The 19643-nt window shown below is 41.2% G+C and overlaps 1 protein-coding gene across 3 annotated transcripts in view; it reads left to right on the top strand.

The window, feature by feature from the left end:
• ZFYVE27 (zinc finger FYVE-type containing 27) overlaps positions 1-19643 on the top strand; it is a 1067636-nt gene that overhangs the window by 212243 nt on the left and 835750 nt on the right. For all 3 annotated transcript variants that reach the window (XM_044056911.1, XM_044056910.1, XM_044056912.1), the window contains exon 4: positions 8986-9081. In XM_044056911.1, coding sequence (XP_043912846.1) covers positions 8986-9081 — 96 coding nt within the window. The remainder of the gene's footprint in view (positions 1-8985; positions 9082-19643) is intronic.

The raw sequence follows: 19643 nt of genomic DNA, 5'->3' as shown, positions 1-19643 counted from the left end.
CAATTCTCAGCATTGCCCTTTGGCTTATCTACTGCGCCCAGAGTATTCACGAAATGCCTGGCATCAGTAATTGCTCATTGCAGGCTTCAAGGAATTCAAATTTACCCTTACCTGGACGACTGCCTGTTACAAGCGGACAACAAAAACAAACTAACAAAGGACTTGGAAAAGGTCATTCATCTTCTGCAAGCCCTGGGATACACAGTCAATATAAAAAGGTCAAGGCTGATACCATCCCAAAGGATAACCTTTTTGGGTGCAGAGCTGGACACATCAAAGCAGATGGCATTCCTAACAGTAGAAAAACAGGAGCAACCCCCTCTCTACTTCATGGCATTAACAAAGCAGAACCAGCTAACAGCAAGAAAAGTCCTGCAAGCCCTGGGTTACATGGCATCCTGCATAATATTGATCCCACATGCCAGACTACACATGAGAAAACTGCAGTGGTACCTGAGGAATTTATGGTCTCAGCACAAGCACAGCCTAGAAACACAAATTCCAATAATTCCATGCCTGAAGCAAGAATTCCACTGGTGGGCTCAGGCCTGTCGATCAAACAAAGGGCTGCCCTTCCACAGCACTCAACCAAGCCAGACCATCACAACGGACGCCTCAGACCTCGGTTGGGGGGCGCACATGCTGGACAAGTGCATACAAGGCTTATGGACTCCAGACCAGCTACACCTACACATAAATCAAAAAGAAATGCTGGCAGTAAAACTGTCAATCCAGAGATTCAGACCATTCCTTCAACAGGGTCAACTGTTGATAAGGACGGACAACACCACAGTTATGTGGTACATCAACAAGCAGGGAGGCACACATTCATACCCTTTATGCCGGATGGCAATGGACCTATGGAACGTGGCCCTGAGCTTCAACATTCAGTTACAAGCAATTTTTGTGCCAGGAAAAGAAAATATTCTAGCAGACATCCTAAGCAGAACTACCACGGATGCCCACGAATGGATGCTACATCCGGACATCTTCAAAACCATTACAGGAAAATGGGGACTACCAGAAATAGACTTATTTGCATCCCCACACAATCACCAACTGAAGAAATTCTGCACGAGGACGTACCACCCCCCTTGCTTGGAAAATGGACTCCCTATCTTTCAGTTGGAAAAACCTGACAGCATATGCATTCCCACCACTTCCTTTGATGCACAAGGTGCTATTGAAGATCAAAGAAGACCGTCCAAGAATCATCCTGATAGCTCCAGACTGGCCAAGACAACATTGGTACCCATTACTGAGGAGTATGTCTCGGGAACAAACATGGCCTCTGCCCCTAGTTCCCTTGCTGCTAACACAGAACAACTTCAAAACCCTGCATCCAAACCTGAAAACACTGCAGCTGGCTGCCTGGAACATTGCTTAAGAACAAATAAACCAGAATTATCTCAAAGGGTTAAAGACATTATCTTGGAGGCTCGCAGACCCTCAACAAGAAAAAATTATTCAGAAAAATGGAAAAGATATCTTATTTGGAGTACTGCAAAAGGAGAAAATGTGTCACTGGTGAACATAGCTAACATCCTGGAATACTTGGCAGAGCTCTTCCACAATGGCCTGTCCTATTCTTCCATTAAGATTCATGCATCAGCAATTTCAGCAGAATACAACTTGGATCCTCCAGTCTTCTCACATCCTCTGCTCAGGCAGTTTCTGAGAGGAATTAAAATGTAAAACCACCAAGAAAGCCACCATTGCCAGCATGGGACTTGAACTTTGTGCTAGAAAAATTGACACTACCTCCTTTCGAGCCAGCAGCAACAGCAGAATTACAGTACTTATCATGGAAAACTGCTTTCCTGCTTGCAATCACTTCAGCACGAAGGGTTTCGGAACTACAGGCATTAATGGCAGTACAGCCCTTCCTGATTTTCCATCAAGATAGAGTGTCCATGAGAACTAATCCTACTTTTATGCCAAAGGTGGTCTCCAGGGTATCTTTGAACCAAGCTATCCACCTGCCTACATTCTTCCCCAACCCACAGAACAGGGGAGAAAGACTGTTGCATACCTTGGATGTACATAGACGATTACACTACTACCTGGACAGGACCAAGAATAATAGAAAGACTGACCAGCTGCTGGTAGCATATGCAACAGGAATGGAAGGAAAAGCAATTTCGAAACAGACAATCTCTAAGTGTATAGGAAATTGCATTAGATTTTGTTACTCTTACCATGGAAAGAAAACTCCAGAAGACATCAGACCTCACTCTACAAGGGCTACAGCCACTACCACAGCCTTTTTACGAGGAGTGGCTACCAAAGACATTTTAGAGGCTGCTACTTGGAGCTCCGTGCATACATTTGCCAAGCATTATAATTTACCCTTATACTCCAGATCCCGAGCAGGTTTTGCCACTGCTGTTTTGCAAGGGATCTTAACTACACCATAATCTAATTACTCCTCCTCCCCCAGTTTGGCTATGGTATTCTACCCATTTGTAAGGACTGCAGATGCATCCTTGAAGGACATAGTACAGTTTTGTACCTACCATAAATGTAGATGTCCGATAGGCATGCATCTGCAGTCAGGATTACCTCCTCCTTCCCTCTGAGGTACTCCTAGGGTATTTACCCCTCATTTAGCTAGCTGGGGGAATCTATTATGGTGTATTTGTTTGTATATATGTATATACATGTTTATTTTTTATTTTGCTCTCTCTTATTTGGAAACTTTTGCAATTATCCAAATTTGCCTTCCCAGAGGGCACCTGACATCTGGGGCAAGAAACACTGAGGAAGATGGCGTCGGCTGATACCTTTATACCCGAATAATTGCAGCTATGACATCGGGTGAAGTGCGACATCAGCCGAGGCCAGACCCAGACTTTGGAATCCGGCCGACCGAAGGGCTGCTTGACGACAGGACAACCCATTTGTAAGGACTGCAGATGCATGCCTATCGGACATCTACATTTATGGTAGGTACAAAACTGTACTTTCTTTGGCTTCCTCCAAGTCTGGCAAATCTAAATCTTCAAAAAGGCCTTCTCTGGCACAGGCTGGTGCCTCGGAGCTGCCTCCTAAACAGTCAAAATCTGCCTCCACGACTCCACAGCCTTCGGAGCTGAAGGAGAGCACCATTGTGGTGTCAGAGTTGGTTCCAAGTGTTTCGGAGCTGACCTCTGAACCAATTGAATCAGCAGTTGAATCTGCTACTCGGAGCCGGTCTGTGGATTCCCTACCAGTTTCCTTGTTACTGAAGTCTCCAGTGCCCCCTAGGTCAAGATACCCTACTATGTCTTCCAGGTCTTCCAAGAGCCTTTCAGAAGAAGATGTGGAGAGGGTAGTGTTGAGACTCTTGAAGTCGTCTGCTTTACCAAAATTATTATTGGCTCCGACCCAGTTGGCTCTGGAGCCACTCGATCCAGCTTTACCCTTGTCTGCTATTACTCCTCTGAGCCATGTTGGCCCTTTGGAGCCAGAGTGCTTGGTGCCACCGAAGGAACTATCAGTTCGAGCTCCCTTTGTTGCTGCTTTAGAGCCGGGTTCGGCTCCAACACGCTCAGTGCCGTCCGTCATGTCAAGGGGCCGAAGCTCTCCTGTTGGCGCTGACAGAGAGGGTTGGAATCGATCTTCTTCGTTTCTGTGCCTTCCTCTCAGTGCGTCGGCCAGGGTGAGTTCAGACCCTGCATCTACCTCGGAGCCAACGGCTCTGGCTCCGACGTCAACCTTTGTCTCTTCTGAACCGGGGAGGTCTTCGGAGCCAGAGAGGTCAGCGTTTGAGATGATAAGGAGCTTGCTGTCTCATTCTCCAGCCCCTACCATTGGTACCAGCACTCTTCCCCCAAGAGCACCCACTTCGGTCTCAGCCCCTACTCTCTCCAGAGACAGCAGAGACCCTCAGCCTCAGGAGCCATCAGCTGGTGGCCTCCACTCTTCCGAGGCTTCCCTGGAATGTCCTTTCGAGGAACCTTCCTGGAAGAGGATATGTAAGAGGAAGCATGTTGACTCCCAGGATGAGTCTTTGACATCAGACACTGACTTCGAGGAGTAAGAAGGGTCCCCAAGTTGTTCTCTGATGTCTCCTTCAAGGACATCCTGGAGATCTTTAAGCAGAGGTGCGACTGGCCCATTGTCAACCCTTCTGATGAGGAGTCGGTGTACCTGAAGGCTTTCGGGTCTCAACCTTTTGCCTCTTGAGTGTTTCCACCTTTTGAAGAACTGATGGATCTAGTTAGTTGAAAGGTGTGGGATACTCCTGATGCCATGGAGCCAGTCCCCAGGAGACCTAATAAGTTTCTGTTTGCCCCTCCTGGTAAAGAGTTTTTGTCTAAGGGCATTCCCGTAGATGCCATGGTGGTGGCGGCAGCCACAAAGAAGGAGCTGGTGGAGACTTCTTCCTCTGTTCATCCGCCAAACAATGATTCTCGACAGATGGATAGATTTGGGAAGCGTATCTTTAGTTCAGTGGCATTTACCCTTTGATTGTTGAACTATCTCACTCACTTCACGAGATTGTAGAGGGACCTCCTCAAGGAGTTAGGAGATTCTGTGCAAGGTGCGTTTACTGAGGGAGTCCCTGACAAGTTTTCTGCTCAGTTGTTCACCTTAAATTCTATAGTTAACTCCTCCATGTGGCTTATCTCCTATGCGGCTGATGGAGCGAGTAGAGCAGCCGGTTCAGGAGTTGCCCTGAGGCGTCACTCCTGGATGCACTTTTGTAATTTTGTGGAACCGTTCAAGTCTACTTTCACCAACAATCCCATTTGATGGTTCCTCATTGTTTGGTTCTAAGGTGAAGGACACACTCACTCAGTGTGAGCAAGAAGGAAAGATGCTTTCTGCCGTGGGAGTATGTTTTACTGTTCCCTCTCGACCATACCCCAAAGGTCAACAACACCTGATGTTCATAAGGATCATTTGCATATATCCCATGTGCCTCTGATACAAGAAGTTTGGGAGGTCACTGAGTGGAATTTCTAGCTTTGCTGGAGTTTTAATTTAATTTTTACTGATTGGTTTTTCAGTGACCGTCTCACTCATTGTTTTAGTTTGTTGTTTGGGATATTTTTGCAGTGACCCTAATGATAATGGACATCAGCTGGGTATAACAGCCCTAGGTTTCTAATGCTTAGTCAAGCACTCTGCTTGTACTGTGCTGATGAGGTCATAACAAGACCAAAATATGCATATCCACAGATAGTGGGCTTTGGCTTTATTGGCCTGAAATTGTCCATTAAAATGAAACAAGTCATGGGCATTTAGAATCGCCAGTTAGCTGAAACACCTGATGTTCATAAGGATCATTTGCATACATCTCATGCACCTCTGATACAAGAGGTTTGGGAGGTCACTCAGTGGAAGTTCTAGTTTTGCTGGAGTTTTCATTTTGTTTTTACTGATTAGCTATCTTAAAAACAGAAGACAATCTATCAGGTGGCAAAGCAATCAATCCAAATATCTTAATAACAACACTGGAATTCCCCAAGGGTCTATTCTTGGACATTTGCTTTTTAATGTATTTATTAACAGTCTCTGTCATGCATCCCCACACAGTACACTTATACAATATGCAGGCAATTCAACCATAATCACATTCACCCCGGGGATCACGTCAGTTGCCCTGCTAGACAGGAGTCCAGGGAAGTAAATATTGTGGGAAGAAATAGCCAGGAAATTGTTATGGCTAGGCTTGTATGGGCCCTAGGACCGATAGCCTACTACCAACCTGTGAGCATATGAACTGCTCAGATCTCTTAAAGTTAACACAAAACACTTTCACTGCCACTGAATCCTGGCTAACTGAGGCCCAACTGCTACTGAATCCCAAAAAGACAAAACGTTTACTCTTTTCATCCAAATCCCTCCTAAACTTTAAATTTTTTTCGCATAACAATACAGAAATTGTAATTGTAAAGAACACTAAACTACTTGGCATCACTACTGATGACAAACTTACGATTGAAGATCACATACTCAGCACAACCACAAAGACCCATTTTAAGCTTGGTAAGCTATATAGGCACAAACTCTACTTGAACAAAGCCACCAAACTAACACTAGCAAGTAGTCTGCTTCTCCCCCCCCTGCATGGTAGCCCCATCTTCACTAACCTACACACATCTCCTGCGAACAAACTACAGCCGTGTTACTGTAAGATTGCGGAATTTGTCTCCACTATGCCAACTCGCAGTCATCACTGCCTGGCCATAAAGTCTATAAACTGGCTTGATTTTCCCCCATTACGTACAATGTACCCAGCTGACTGTTACCCCATTACGTACAATGTACCCAGCTGACTGTTACCCCATTACGTACAATGTACCCAGCTGACTGTTCCCCCATTACGTACAATGTACCCAGCTGACTGTTACCTCATTACGTAGAATGTACCCAGCTGACTGTTTCCCCATTACCTACAATGTACCCAGCTGACTGTTCCCCCATTACATACAATGTACCCAGCTGACTGTTACCCCATTACCTACAATGTACCCAGCTGACTGTTACCCCATTACCTACAATGTACCCAGCTGACTGTTACCCCATTACGTACAATGTACCCAGCTGACTGTTCCCCCATTACCTACAATGTACCCAGCTGACTGTTACCCCATTACGTACAATGTACCCAGCTGACTGTTACCCCATTACGTACAATGTACCCAGCTGACCGTTACCCCATTACGTACAATGTACCCAGCTGACTGTTACCCCATTACGTACAATGTACCCAGCTGACTGTTACCCACAAATTGCTCTATAACCCTAATTACTGCCCATCCTGACAAACCATAATAAAAGCTTACACTCCAAATCGTTACCTTAGGTCATCCACAAAGCAACTTCTAACTGTAACAAAACCCAACAAAAGAGCCAGACAATGCCTTTATTCCCATGCAGTTGCTAAACTATGGAGTACCCTCCCTCACTCTATCACTCAATTAGACACAATAATAACATTCAGAAAACACTGAAAGAATTATACCTCAATAACAAAGTCTGTTCCTGGACTACCATGAGTAAACCACCTTAAATCATCTTTTGCTACTTACTCTAACAATTTTTCCTTTTTACCACTTAATACTCAATCTTATCACCTCTCTAAGCTTCTGTGCCCACTCTATTTCTATCTGTTGTAACTTTTACTATCAATAAAATACTTCATGAAATATCGCATTCATAATTTTCTAAGACCATGCTATACTGATTGAAAAGTCGTACTCGCATGTCATCCTTGTGACTCTGCTACAGTTAATAATGTCTAATCTTAAATTTAAAAATATATATAATTGCTGAAGGTTTTATTTTTGTTTTTTACATGTTTATATTGTATAAACAGAATTTAAACTTTTTGGCTCAGTGGACATTTCCAGTCAACAAATGTCAGTAACTAAATTATAACACAGAAATATGTCTTTGGGCTTCGTAACACCTATTTTTAACTTTTGCAGTCTTTATAATATAAAATTTACAGAACGTCTGATGCTGAGTATTAACACAGCAAAATACAGTGTCCTCTGGTCTGATATCCAGGACTGTTCTCTGGCAGACTGGACCTCCTGACTTTTTCCATTCCAGAGCCAGTTCTCTGTTCTCCAACTCTTTTTAATTTGACATATTCCTCCGGTCTCCTCTGGAACTTCTAACTGTGATGTCTGTATCTTGGGCTAACCAGCCCCTACTTTATTAATCTTTAGGCTTGCTACTGTGGACCAAATTCTCAGTAACAGTAACTGTCCTTCTTAAAGGGATAACCACAATATCTGGTATTAACAACAGTAATATCAGAAACGCTTCAAATGTAAATGCATGCACTTTAAAAATGATAAAATATACTGTTTCTTGGAAATCACCATGTTCTATTACACAGTACAGACAACTGAGGGCTGTTAACATGGCGGGCCTCCATATTTGTTTGACAATGGCCTCAGAGTATGAATCCCCAATGAGATGTAGACGAGCATGGGTATTTTGGATCTGATATTGAGCACACTGAATTTGTATCAGTTTTCAGGTATGTTGCTCGTTCCTGTGGACTACCTTGTAAGTAGTGATCTGTTGTGCAAACTGTCACATGCTGTACGCTACTTGATGCAGCTTTGCGCTCAGATGTAAGGCTGGATGAAGATGCAAGTGCCAGAATAGTGAAGGGTACAGAGTGCTGATCTGGTGTACCCCTGTAACCCATATATTTTGCATATGAATACCCCAGTTAGTGAAGATTTATGAGCATATCTGAACAAAAATATATTGGGACGTTTTACATGTTTCTGAAAGACAGGGATGGTAAACTAGAGGTGAATTTACAGTTACCTATCCATTTAAAAATTACATTTGAATAGGGCAAGCAAAGTACTCTGCTTTTTGTGTAGTGGAAGTCAGTCCCATAGAATTGGTATTTTTTGATAACATGCCTATCCCTCTAATATATTCTGGTTATTTTGCAAAACGGATTGAAGTTTCCCGACCAAATCTTTATATCACTGGACTTCAGATGGAATAATAGGTTAAGCAAAATAAGGTCTGTTGAAGCAGAGGTCTTCTCTTGGTAGCCTGTGTCATACTGAGGAAATGGACAAGGCTTTGGAAATGGTCTGCATAGTTTTTATGATTTAGGCCCTTGAGTTTTGAGAAAGCATTAATCATTCATGCCTTATTTACTATAATCCACTGTAAAGTCAGTAGATTGGATTATAGAACAGGTACACAGAGCCCACCTTCTCAGTGGTTTGTCCACATGTTTCATAGGCAGGTGAGTGATGGAGAACTGAGGAAAATCCTTCTGTTCCTCTTGTTGTCATCTCTGGACAAGGGTGAGATATAATGCAGGGAAACTGACTTTTTCTGATATCCCGAAATATGATAAAACATGTATTTTCTTCATATTTTATAATCTGGAGTGCAGGGAGGTCATGTGACTTGCTTAAGACCATGAAAATGCTTTTTCATACTTACTAGGCCAAATTTGTGATGTATGTTTTTTTTTTTCTTTTTTCTTTTTTGAATTCTGTTTAGCCTCATTCAGATGGATGATACGTTAACAAAGGCGTGTAATACTTGTGAAATGGTTTGCAAGGTTCTGTACTGGGAAGACCACTCTGTATCATGCCTGTAAGTGATGGAAATATTCTACAATATCTTTTTAAAATAAAAGTCATGTTTGTGTAGAGCAGTCAAACTGACAGTCATTTTTTTAAGAAAATTTGTCCTAGAACATTCCAGCCGTTTGCTTGAAATTACGTTTGCAGTAGATGTGGTATTGGAATTAATGTAGCTCCATTTATACATTTACGTTCTGTAAAATCTGAATAGCCTCTTTTGTATGACTTGGACTGAAGAATGATGTTTTTGTATATTTGCAGCACCTCTATCCATCCATCTAGTGCACTGTTTTTCGATTGTTGGAATCTCCAAGCTGCAGTGGATAGAACACATGATGTCATAAAAGCTTGCTATGTCATAATTTGGCCTATACATATAGACATAACACTGGCTGAAGCTTGGGCTATGTGCTCTGTAAACCCACCATGTCAGTTAAATTTATAACGCCATTAAATGGCTGTCTCTTTTGTAAAGGGAATTCCTTTCAGCAAATGCAGAACTTGGAAAATATTTTCTTACTCTTATTGCGTTAAGTAAAAGTAACTGAAAGTATCAGAAAGGTCATGCTTAAAATATATCTTGCTTTTTAAATCGAATGCAAAGTTCAGCACACAGAAAAAGACAGAACCTAGTCTGTGGAGCTTCCTGTTGTAATTGGAAGACCCATTAAGCGCAAGTCCCACAGATCTGAAAAATAAACAGTGAATCAAAAGAGGTGCATTGAATATCGAAACTCACTATACTCCTCTTAAAAGCTTTTGTACGAGTCAGCCCCCTTCAACCGCATTACAGATCATATCTCTGCTGCACTCCAAGATTGTCGTACCTTAGAGAAAGTGGGATACTCTGAGATATGGCAGTCTTGGACTGAAAAATGAACACGCCTTTTTTTACGCTCTTAGTCTCCTTGGTAAGAAGATTGCAATTGTGCTCTTATGAGTTTTAAGCTGGCCATTGTCATTGAGTGAGGGGCATTACAGAATTGGACCTTGGAATGGATGTCTTCCCTGCTGACATGTTTGCTAAGATGCTGATAATTTGTACTGATTGTAAATTCATGCACTTCCCATGGAAGCTGAAACTGGAAAATGTGTGTATTGTACAGATGCAAAATATGTGTCACTGTCTACCTGTATTCAGGAGTGACAGATGAGTACGTTTCTAGGGTGGGTATATCCATACTGCCAAAAAGTGGGATGGGAGGCTTATTGTAAGGGCAGTGGACTGCAAGAACTTTAAACATTTGTGCAAGGGGTGAGGGACTGTTTCAATCACTGGCAGTACATAGGGAACCAGGAGCTCTGATTATTTACAGTTTGTTCATGGATAGGGGTGCTGGAAGCTCAAAATGATGATGTATTTGAGCAAAGCCTGGAGTTTTAACTGACATTATGCTATGGAAGCAGGCTGGAAGCTTCATTATTTATCATTGTATTAGAAAGATAATGCTATAAATAATTTTAAATCAAAGCTACTAAGCAAGTTATTTTGCATTGGCTTATCACTGATATACGTATTATAGGGTACTGCTTTGGTTTTGACTTTCTTCTCATCCTCCACTGAATGGGAAGTGTTTAACATATTAAAATGTTTTCTGAGAAATTCTAGGTGTCTATAATAAGTTAACAGTTACAGCACTGTGAGTTAAGAGTGATAATGGAGGAAGCCTCTTCAGTCAGTCAAAAGGAATTAGCCCAACTGTCCTCTCATGCAGAAGCGGAAGTGGAAACAGCAACAAACTCTGCTCTAATCTTGTTGATTTCAGATATGATAACACTGATGGAGATAAATGGAGGGGTGATCAGGGAAAGAGAAAGGCATCAGAGATGCTGGTGCATCTGTTATTGAAAGAGAAAAAGGATTTGCTTACAGTCAGTAAGTAATGATATATTGCTATACATTAATACATTTATATAGGGATAGAGATGGATGTAAGAGACCTCATTTTAGTTGTAGACATTGTCGAAAGAGATGTCTATATCCTGTTTTCACTGGTCTCTCATGCTAGTTATTGCTTGTGTTAAACCTTGGTCACTCCTTTTGATAAGTTTAGTACTAAGATATGAGAATCTCATCATTAGAGGACTAAATGTAAGTCGTAGAGTCTTGTAGGTGTTGTAACAATAATAGGTTCATAGGTTCATAGGTTCATACTAGGCTATCTGCCCGAGGGCATTTACAAGCCTAGCCCATAGTTTTGTGGCTTACGCCACCCCTTTAGTATGGGGAACTATACCCATTATTTTGCTGTGCCTCTGTCGAGCAGTGACACTGAGGTAATCCCTGGGGTATATCTGCGATCTCCCATCCATTGGTCAAGATTTCTCTTGAACAAGGCCAGCGAGGTGCTCTGCCTCACATATACCGGGATTTTATTCCACAGCATAGGGAGTCTTTGGGTGATGAATCTATCCTCCAGCACGTCCTATTAATAGCCGTGTCGAGGTTTAAGTCTCCCGCCCTTGTGGCTCTGACGGATCTAGATTTTTTGAGGTGCAGCATATTCATCAAATCTGGGTTTGACATGGCCTTGTATGTTAGGCAAAGGTCACCTCTGAGCAAGCGGTGGCGACTGAATAGAGCTGGAGTTCTTTCAGTCGGGCAGCATAGGACAGATGTTTGAGACCCTTTATCCTTTTGGTGAGGAACTTTTGTGGCCTCTCCAGCTGCTGCAAGTGTCGGGTCAGATACATTCGAATGGGGCATTGTACTCAATCATTGGTCTGATGAGTGATGAGTATAGGGAGACTATGACCTCCCTTGATCTAGATGAGAATCCCTTCATGATAAGGTGGGCAATGTAGAAGGTCTTCCTAACTACTTTAGCTACATGGGTGTCGAATGACAGACTACTATCAACCTGGGTCCCCAGGTCCCTGATAACTTCTTCTGTGCTCAGTGGATTGCCACCTATTTGGTAGCTAGGTAACCTTGTTTTTCCCGAAGGGTATGACTATGCATTTTTGGCATTTAACTTTAGGCCATGGCTCTGGCACCAGTTATCCGTTTCTGTGAGACCCTTCTGAAGGATATCTGTGTCAGATTTGTTTTCTACTATGGCCCAGTTTGCAGTCATCTGCAAACTTTGTCAGCCATAACCCTCCTGTGTTTGCTTGTACTTCAGAAAAGTAGATGCCAAACAAGAGTGGGCCCAGGACTGAGCCCTGTGGTACACCACTTGTGACAGGCTTTGAGTCTGACATGGCGCCAGCAACTCTGACCCTGTGGGTTCTGTCACTCAGCCAGTTTGCAACCCATCTTGTGATGTATGGGTTAACATTTAAGCTGATGAGTTTTTCAATGATACCCGAGTGGGGTATTGTATCGAAGGCCTTTGCCAGATCGAGGTAGGCTGTATGGACTGCCTTTCCTCATCAATGGCTTTGGTGACTGTTTCAAAAGTCAACCAAGTTTAGAAGGCATGATCTGCCTTTGACAAAGCCAAACTGGGATGGATCCAAAGTCTGCAAATTCCCTATGTCTTTATTTATGAGGTCCATTATGATCCTCTCCATGGCTTTGCAGATAAGGCTTGTCAAGCTAATGGGCGGTAATTTCCAGGGTCGGTGGAGGCACCGCCTTTGTGAAGTGGGACCACAGTTGCAGTGCGCCACTCCTGGGTGCGTATCCAGAGATAAGACTATGATTAAACAGCTGTCCTAGCTGTGGGTTTAATTCCTCGTTGAGTTCGTGGAGCACACAGCCGGGACACCATCAGGTCCCATGGATGCTGTGTTTTTGCTTTGGAGAGAGCAGTTCTCACTTGGGCGTTGGAGATGTTTGGGGGCTGCAATCGCTTGGTATAGATATCTCTCCTTTTGGGGGGGGAGAAGTTTGCACTGAACCTGTCAGCCAGTATGTTGGCAATGTCTGTAGGATCAGTAATCTTCACATCATTTTGAACTAGTTCTGAGCATATCTGGGAGTTTCCTCCCAGGTTTCTAACATAGCTAAAGAAGGCCTTATGATTGTCTTTTGAGTCTTTAGCTATTTTTCTCTCAAAATTTGCTTTGGATGATTTTATGAGAGCTCTTAGTTTTTACTTATAGTGATCAAGGGTGTCTTACCTTTTAAGGATTTTGCTCTATCTTGTAGTAGCTTCCTCCTTTTGTTGTAGAGTTTGTTTATGGCTGGGGTCCACCAGACTGGACGCTTGCCTTTGGTACAAAGAGTCTTTGTTTTGCTTGGGATTGCCTTATCCATGCAGTCCTGCAGGTGCTGGTAGAAGGCATTTGTAAGTGATTCAGCGGCTTGAGTACTGTTTTCCGCTGGCTCGGGGCCTTAAAGGAGACCACACTAGTCTTTAGAAGTGTGAAGTCGGCTTTAGAAGTTCTTTACTGTGGTCTTTTTATTTCAGGTGGGGTGGGATGAGGACCTCCAGCGAGATTAGTTTGTGATCTGATCTCACCAGTGAGGGTATACTTCTGGTGTTGAACATTGTGCTCCCATGTTCGTGATGATGAGATCAAGTATGTTTTCTCCTCTTGTGGGGATGGTGACTAGTTGTTCCATGGCATTTGAGTTTATGAATTCCAGGAACTTTTGGGCTAGGGTGTTTGGGCTTGAGTAGTGTTCCCAGTCTATATTAGGGTAATTGAAGTCACCTAGTATGATGGTGTTTGGTGATACATTTATCACCTCTAGTGTTTTCAGGAAGGCCATGTGAGGTTCCTGAGTTTGTGAGGGTGGCCTGTAACATGCTACAATTTGCAGAGCAGTCTTGCCTATGGTTAATTGCACCTGGATGGTCTCCGATGCATCGTGCGTTGCCACCAGTCTTGAGGTGTGGGTGTCCTTGATGAATATGGATACCCCCCCCTCCTTTCTTGGTATTGTCCGGATTTTGGGGCCGGAACGCATGATAAGAGGTAAAACCTGATAGTGCTGGGGTGCTCTCAGGAGCCTTGAACCAGGTTTCTGTCACTGCACAGACACCGATGTTCTCCATACTGAGAAGGGCCTCGAGTGCGTGCATTTTGAGATTTAGACTTCTGGCATTGAGCAGCATTACCCTTAGTTTTTTTCCTTTTTGTGTTCTAGGGTGGTAGGTTTAGAATTTGAGCCTTGCCTAAAAAGGCACTATGGGGGTGGCAAGAGCCTTTGCCAATATCCGAATCCCAGGGTGACAGGTGCAAGCCGTCCCTTGCGAAGCAGCGTGGCTTGTCCAGCATGTCATCCCAGGCAGACAGACATTGGATCCCCTTTGAATGACACCAGAGTTTAAGCCAATTGTTAAAGCTGATCATCTTATCTCTGTATTGTGGCATCATTCTTGGTGAAGGTAGGATACTGCTCAAGGTCAGGGTCATACCTGCCTGGGCTACATAATCAGAGAGCTCCTCAATGTCTCTTTTCATGTAGTCCAAGGAGGTGCGTCTCAGGTCGTTTACACCAGCGTGGACAATGACTGAGTCGATTTGTACCTGCTGTTGAGAGACCTGAGTGCTTGCGTTATGTGGCAGATTCTAGCGCCCGACAGGCAGCTTACTGTGACCTTCTCCTTACTCAGTCTGGTGAGCGGGACGTCAGTGTGTCTGACTATGGAGTCACTAATGACTAGTGTGTCTGGCATTGTGTTTGGCCTTAAGGGCTGTGACTGTTTGACACTCTGACTGTGAGGTCTATGTGTTGCAGGTGTTGTGTTCTGAGGTGGTGGTTGTTTGGGTGTCTGCTTTGGTGGCCTCTGCTGTTTGGGTAGATTTTTGATCAGAGCCTTGAGTATGTCTTTGTGTGTTTATGTGTATGATTTGAGGTTGTGATGGTACTATGTGAGACTGGGTCTATAGTGTGTGTGGTAACCTTCTCCTCCTGACTGGTCTTGCAAGTCCTATGTTGAGAGAGCTCAGCCTCCAGTTTGGCCGTATAGTTGCATCTCTCGCATGTATTTGTGTTTTGTGGGAGGAGGAGAGGGTTGTCTGTGTACATGAGGCAATTGTAACATTGCCTCAATATTCCCAGGTTCACCAGCTGAGCAGGAGAGGACACTAGCAACTGATCCTCGACATGCTAGAAGGACTAGACAAAAACTTTAAAAGAGATTCCGGGGACGTGGGTGACCGAGAAATGGGGGTTTGCCTTTTGGGGTGCTATCTATAAGAGTGCCGTATCAAGGTAATAAGTACTGTAGGAGCAAGTGCTAGGTTTAACAGATAGAGAAAAGTCTACTTGGAGTCAAGTAGAGATGATCTTTTTAGGTATTAGAGAAAGTGCTAGTAACAGGGATGCTTAAAGGTAAGATTGAAAAGAATGCACTCTGCAGTGTGCACTAGAGAAGTTAGATATAAAAGTAGGTAACTTGAGTTTTACCTGTTTAAAAAGTTAAGGTTTAGTGGAGAGTTACTATTTTTAAAACAGCAAGATGGACTGAAAGGGGTGGTTACTTTTGTATTTTGGTACTATGAAATACAGTAGGATGGCCAATAAATTTAAATAATTGAAGGGGTGGGATTTCAAAAGTGATGGTTTTGTGATTACTCACATAAGCCAGTGAAAGTAGAGAGAAATGAGATATATGGTCAGATTAACATAAGAGGCGGGCAACTAGAAAGACAGTGGTATTTAACAAGACAACTTAAATGGGTGGGAGAGAGGGAAAAAATTCTGCCTGACTCAGAACAGAGAGAGCTGTGGTCTCTTTTGAAGTTTTAATATGCTGTTAAAACAGAATGCAAGCAAAACACAAGGTAAAGAAAACAAACTACAGTATTCAAAATATAGAAAGGCAATACAGAAATACAAAAAATAACAGCAAACTAACCTTTCCTTCACAGCAAAGTGTAGCAGAGTCTGGATGAGCCTTTCTGGTAAAGCTCTGAAATGTTTTAGTTTACTCCTTAAATAGAAAATTTAGTTCCTAGCTCCACCCTCTGTTAACAAGTGATTAACCTTAAATGACCTCTTCTGTCTTATGAATGAGTCCTTAATTAATCAGTTCTTATTTCTGCCTGACTCAGAACAGAGAGAGCTGTGGTCTCTTTTGAAGTTTTAATATGCTGTTAAAACAGAATGCAAGCAAAACACAAGGTAAAGAAAACAAACTACAGTATTCAAAATATAGAAAGGCAATACAGAAATACAAAAAATAACAGCAAACTAACCTTTCCTTCACAGCAAAGTGTAGCAGAGTCTGGATGAGCCTTTCTGGTAATGGCTCTTGAAAGTTAAAAATTCAGTTCTATTCACTGTTCCCAGAGCTCATAAACTACTCTCGATGCATAATAACAGTAAAGGTTTCTACTATATAGAAACTGAGTTTGGGCACTAAATATCTGTAGTATATTAACTTTGTGTTTTATTTTAGGAACTATATTTCAGTAGAGGTGCTTTGGTTAGATACTTAACTATTTATATTAATTAATTAATATTACAGCTGGATATTGCTCCAAGGAAAAAAACATGCAAAGTTCAAAAGAAAAAAAAAGAAAAAAAAAAAACCTTGGCTAAAACGGCTCAAATAGCTCAAAGGTACTAAAGAAAACTTTGGAGACTGTGTGTTTAGCAGTTCTGTCCCTTCTTTATTTGGAACTTCTTCAGAAGCAATCTCTTAAAAGTTAAATTTCCTTTTAAACATTTTTTAAAAATGACATAACAAACCTGCCAAATACTACAACCAGTCAGAAAAACTTATTGATTCATGTGATCTAAAACATCACAAAATAAATAAATGAATTGTAATGAGACCAGTGAAACAAAAACTTATCTTAAAAATATATCAAATTTTTAATTATCATAAAAAGTGCATATATTGTATGTGTATGTATGCATGTATATATGTCTGCATATGTTAAGAATCCTATATCTCAATAAACATTTTATATTAATACTTTCATTAAGACAAGGGAGCTTCTCGGCAATTAATTTGATCTGTCATTTTAGCTCCCTGTTCTCGAAAAAACAACCATTAGTGAACCAAAAAAACCCCAAAAAAACATCAATTTGTTGCAAAACAAAAAAACTCAAACTTTCTGAAGTTTCCACATTCCAGGCTGTGTTCCACCAAGGCGGTATTCAAAACTTTCGTTTGAATAGCATAACAATGATCTCTAATGCGAAACCTTAATTCTCTTATACTTTTCCCTACATAAAAGTGGGAATAAGAACAACATATAGCCACATAAACAATATCAGAACTATGACAATTGTATCTTGCTTTAGAAAAAACAGTATAATTGATATGCTCAAAAGTGTAAGAACTAATATTGCTAATAAAACAATACTGCTTGCAGGATGCACAACTAAAGGATAATTGTTTCTAAAGGTTTTCTTTCAGAATACTGAACTAATAAATCTGCATTGCAATACTGCCATAGTTATTACATCTACAACATGAACAGTCGTACCTAGGTCAGTTAAATTAAAGGTCAACCAACTAACACTACTGTTAATTTCTTCAACAAAAACGTCAAACATTTCTTTGCTTCCTTTCCAAATAAATACTAAATCTTCTATATAATGACAATAAAAACAAACATATCGATAAAACTCAGACTTAATAAAAAAAATTATTTCCCACCAACATAAAAGTAATTTTGCAAAAGCGGGTGCTACTTTGGCACCCATTGCCACCACCAAAACGTGTTGGTACAATCTGGAGTCAAAAGTGAAAAAAATTGTTTGTTAAACAATGTCTAATAAACACCCAGTCAACTCAATGGTAGTAGAATCTAATTTGTTTAAGCTGGCAATATAAAGGTTTAACATAAGTAATCCCCTCGGTTTGATTAGTAGCAGTATACAAAGATCCAATATCTACAGTTGCAAAAAATGTTTCTTCACCATTAAAACTATATCGCCTAAGATGATTTTAAAAATCTCATGAATCTTTAAGATAAAAGTCACTACTTTGAACCAGGGGATTCAAAATTTCATCCAAATGACCGGAGATGGTAACAGTCTTATTTTTTGGACTGGAAACAATTGGATGAAAAGGAGGACATTTTTCATCTTTATGGTTCTTTGGAATACCAGAGATTCTTCCTACCTTGGGCTCTTCAACTGTGAGGAAATCAAATAATTCAAGGTTAACTGACCCTTTATTGTAACTTTTAACGATATAACCCTGACTGACTTTTCAGTAACGGAATTCGGTCAGCTTGTTGTTCATACGTTGAACATACTTTTCTTGTTCCATTATTACGATCCCAGAGCCCTTGTCCACTTTTATAAACCTTAACTGTTTAGCCTGCCTCAAGGATTGTAAAGCCTGCCTTTCATTTTCATTAAGGTTAAAAAGTTTGTTGGCAGGTTTTTGTGAACCATATAATGAAAATCACTTTCACGTATTTTTTGCAAAAAACTGTAAGGTATTGTATATCAACAGAATGCAACAGCTGGGCTTTTGGGGGTAAATAGTGTCAATAATGTTAACATTGTGTGAAATAAACTTTAAATTTAACTTGCATATAAACGGTTTAAAGTCAGTAATTAATTTACTGTAGTCTATTCTACCACTCGGAATGAAAACCCTTTTGACAAAACATTGAGTTCAAATGAATTAAAAGACTGTTCACTTAAATTGAAAATGCTATTCTGGTAGTTTATTTCCCTTTGCTTCATCCTCTTCCTTTCTCTTTTCTCAGTTCTGGCTGGAATGCATCGAAGTTGCTTGTTGTTGACGGCCTATCTGAAAAAACTTGGAAACGGAACATGTAACAGTAATGGATGAAGGGCAAGCAACCTCATTAGTAATAGAACTAGCATTTCTATTTTGATCTTGCACAATCCCTGGGTTACCATTACTGGTGTTAGAATTGGTAACATACTACCAGGAATGTTATTTGCCAAATTATCAACAAAGGGATATCATTTCCACCAATAGCATCTTGAAAAAGACCTCAGACCCTTCAGCTCCAGGAAGAGGATGTGGTAAATTTAAAGAATAAGCATTAGCGTCTCGTAGCAGTTTTTTTGTTTTTCTTGGCAATGATAGTGACAATATGACGCTCTAACTTAATAGAAATATCATCATATAAATAAACAAAATCATTAAAAAATGGATGATTTATGGTTTGTTCATTCAAAGAGCAAACCTTTTAGCTGATGGTTTTCAAATGTGCACTGTGATGTTTAACTAAACATGTGATTAACTCAAGTCCAGTATTCCTAAAGAGCGTCACAAGTTCCTTGTAGATAGTATCTCTGTATGAAATGCCATTTGGAAATTTTTAATTTTAAGTCCTTCAGGAATTTGTTGTAATTTAAGACACCTCTCAAGGTAAAAATGTCAAATTCTAAGGATTTATACTTGAACAGCTTTTTCTTAAGATCAAGGAAAATGGACTTAAAGTTCGGATGAACCTTTCCTATGGTACTTCCATATGAACAAGTGCCGTTACTGTTAATAGTGGAATCAATCCAACCAATTTTTGAAAAAGGATTTTTGGCTGTTTTTTGGAGAAAATTATTAAACCGATTAACATAATACCGGACTTCTCCTGGAACAAAAGTAATGGTACTGGAGTCAGAAGAACTGCTGGACATAGAATTCAATGCAAACCTGCCCACTACTGATGGTGGACATACCTTATTAACTAAATGGCTATTCCCTTCAAACTCAGCCTGATTAATGTAGC

This window comes from Protopterus annectens, chromosome 14.part0, assembly GCF_019279795.1.
Source record: "Protopterus annectens isolate FY-2018-M chromosome 14.part0, PAN1.0, whole genome shotgun sequence".
NCBI classification, from domain to species: Eukaryota; Metazoa; Chordata; order Ceratodontiformes; family Protopteridae; genus Protopterus; species Protopterus annectens.
This window is presented reverse-complemented; position numbering and strand designations above follow the sequence as displayed.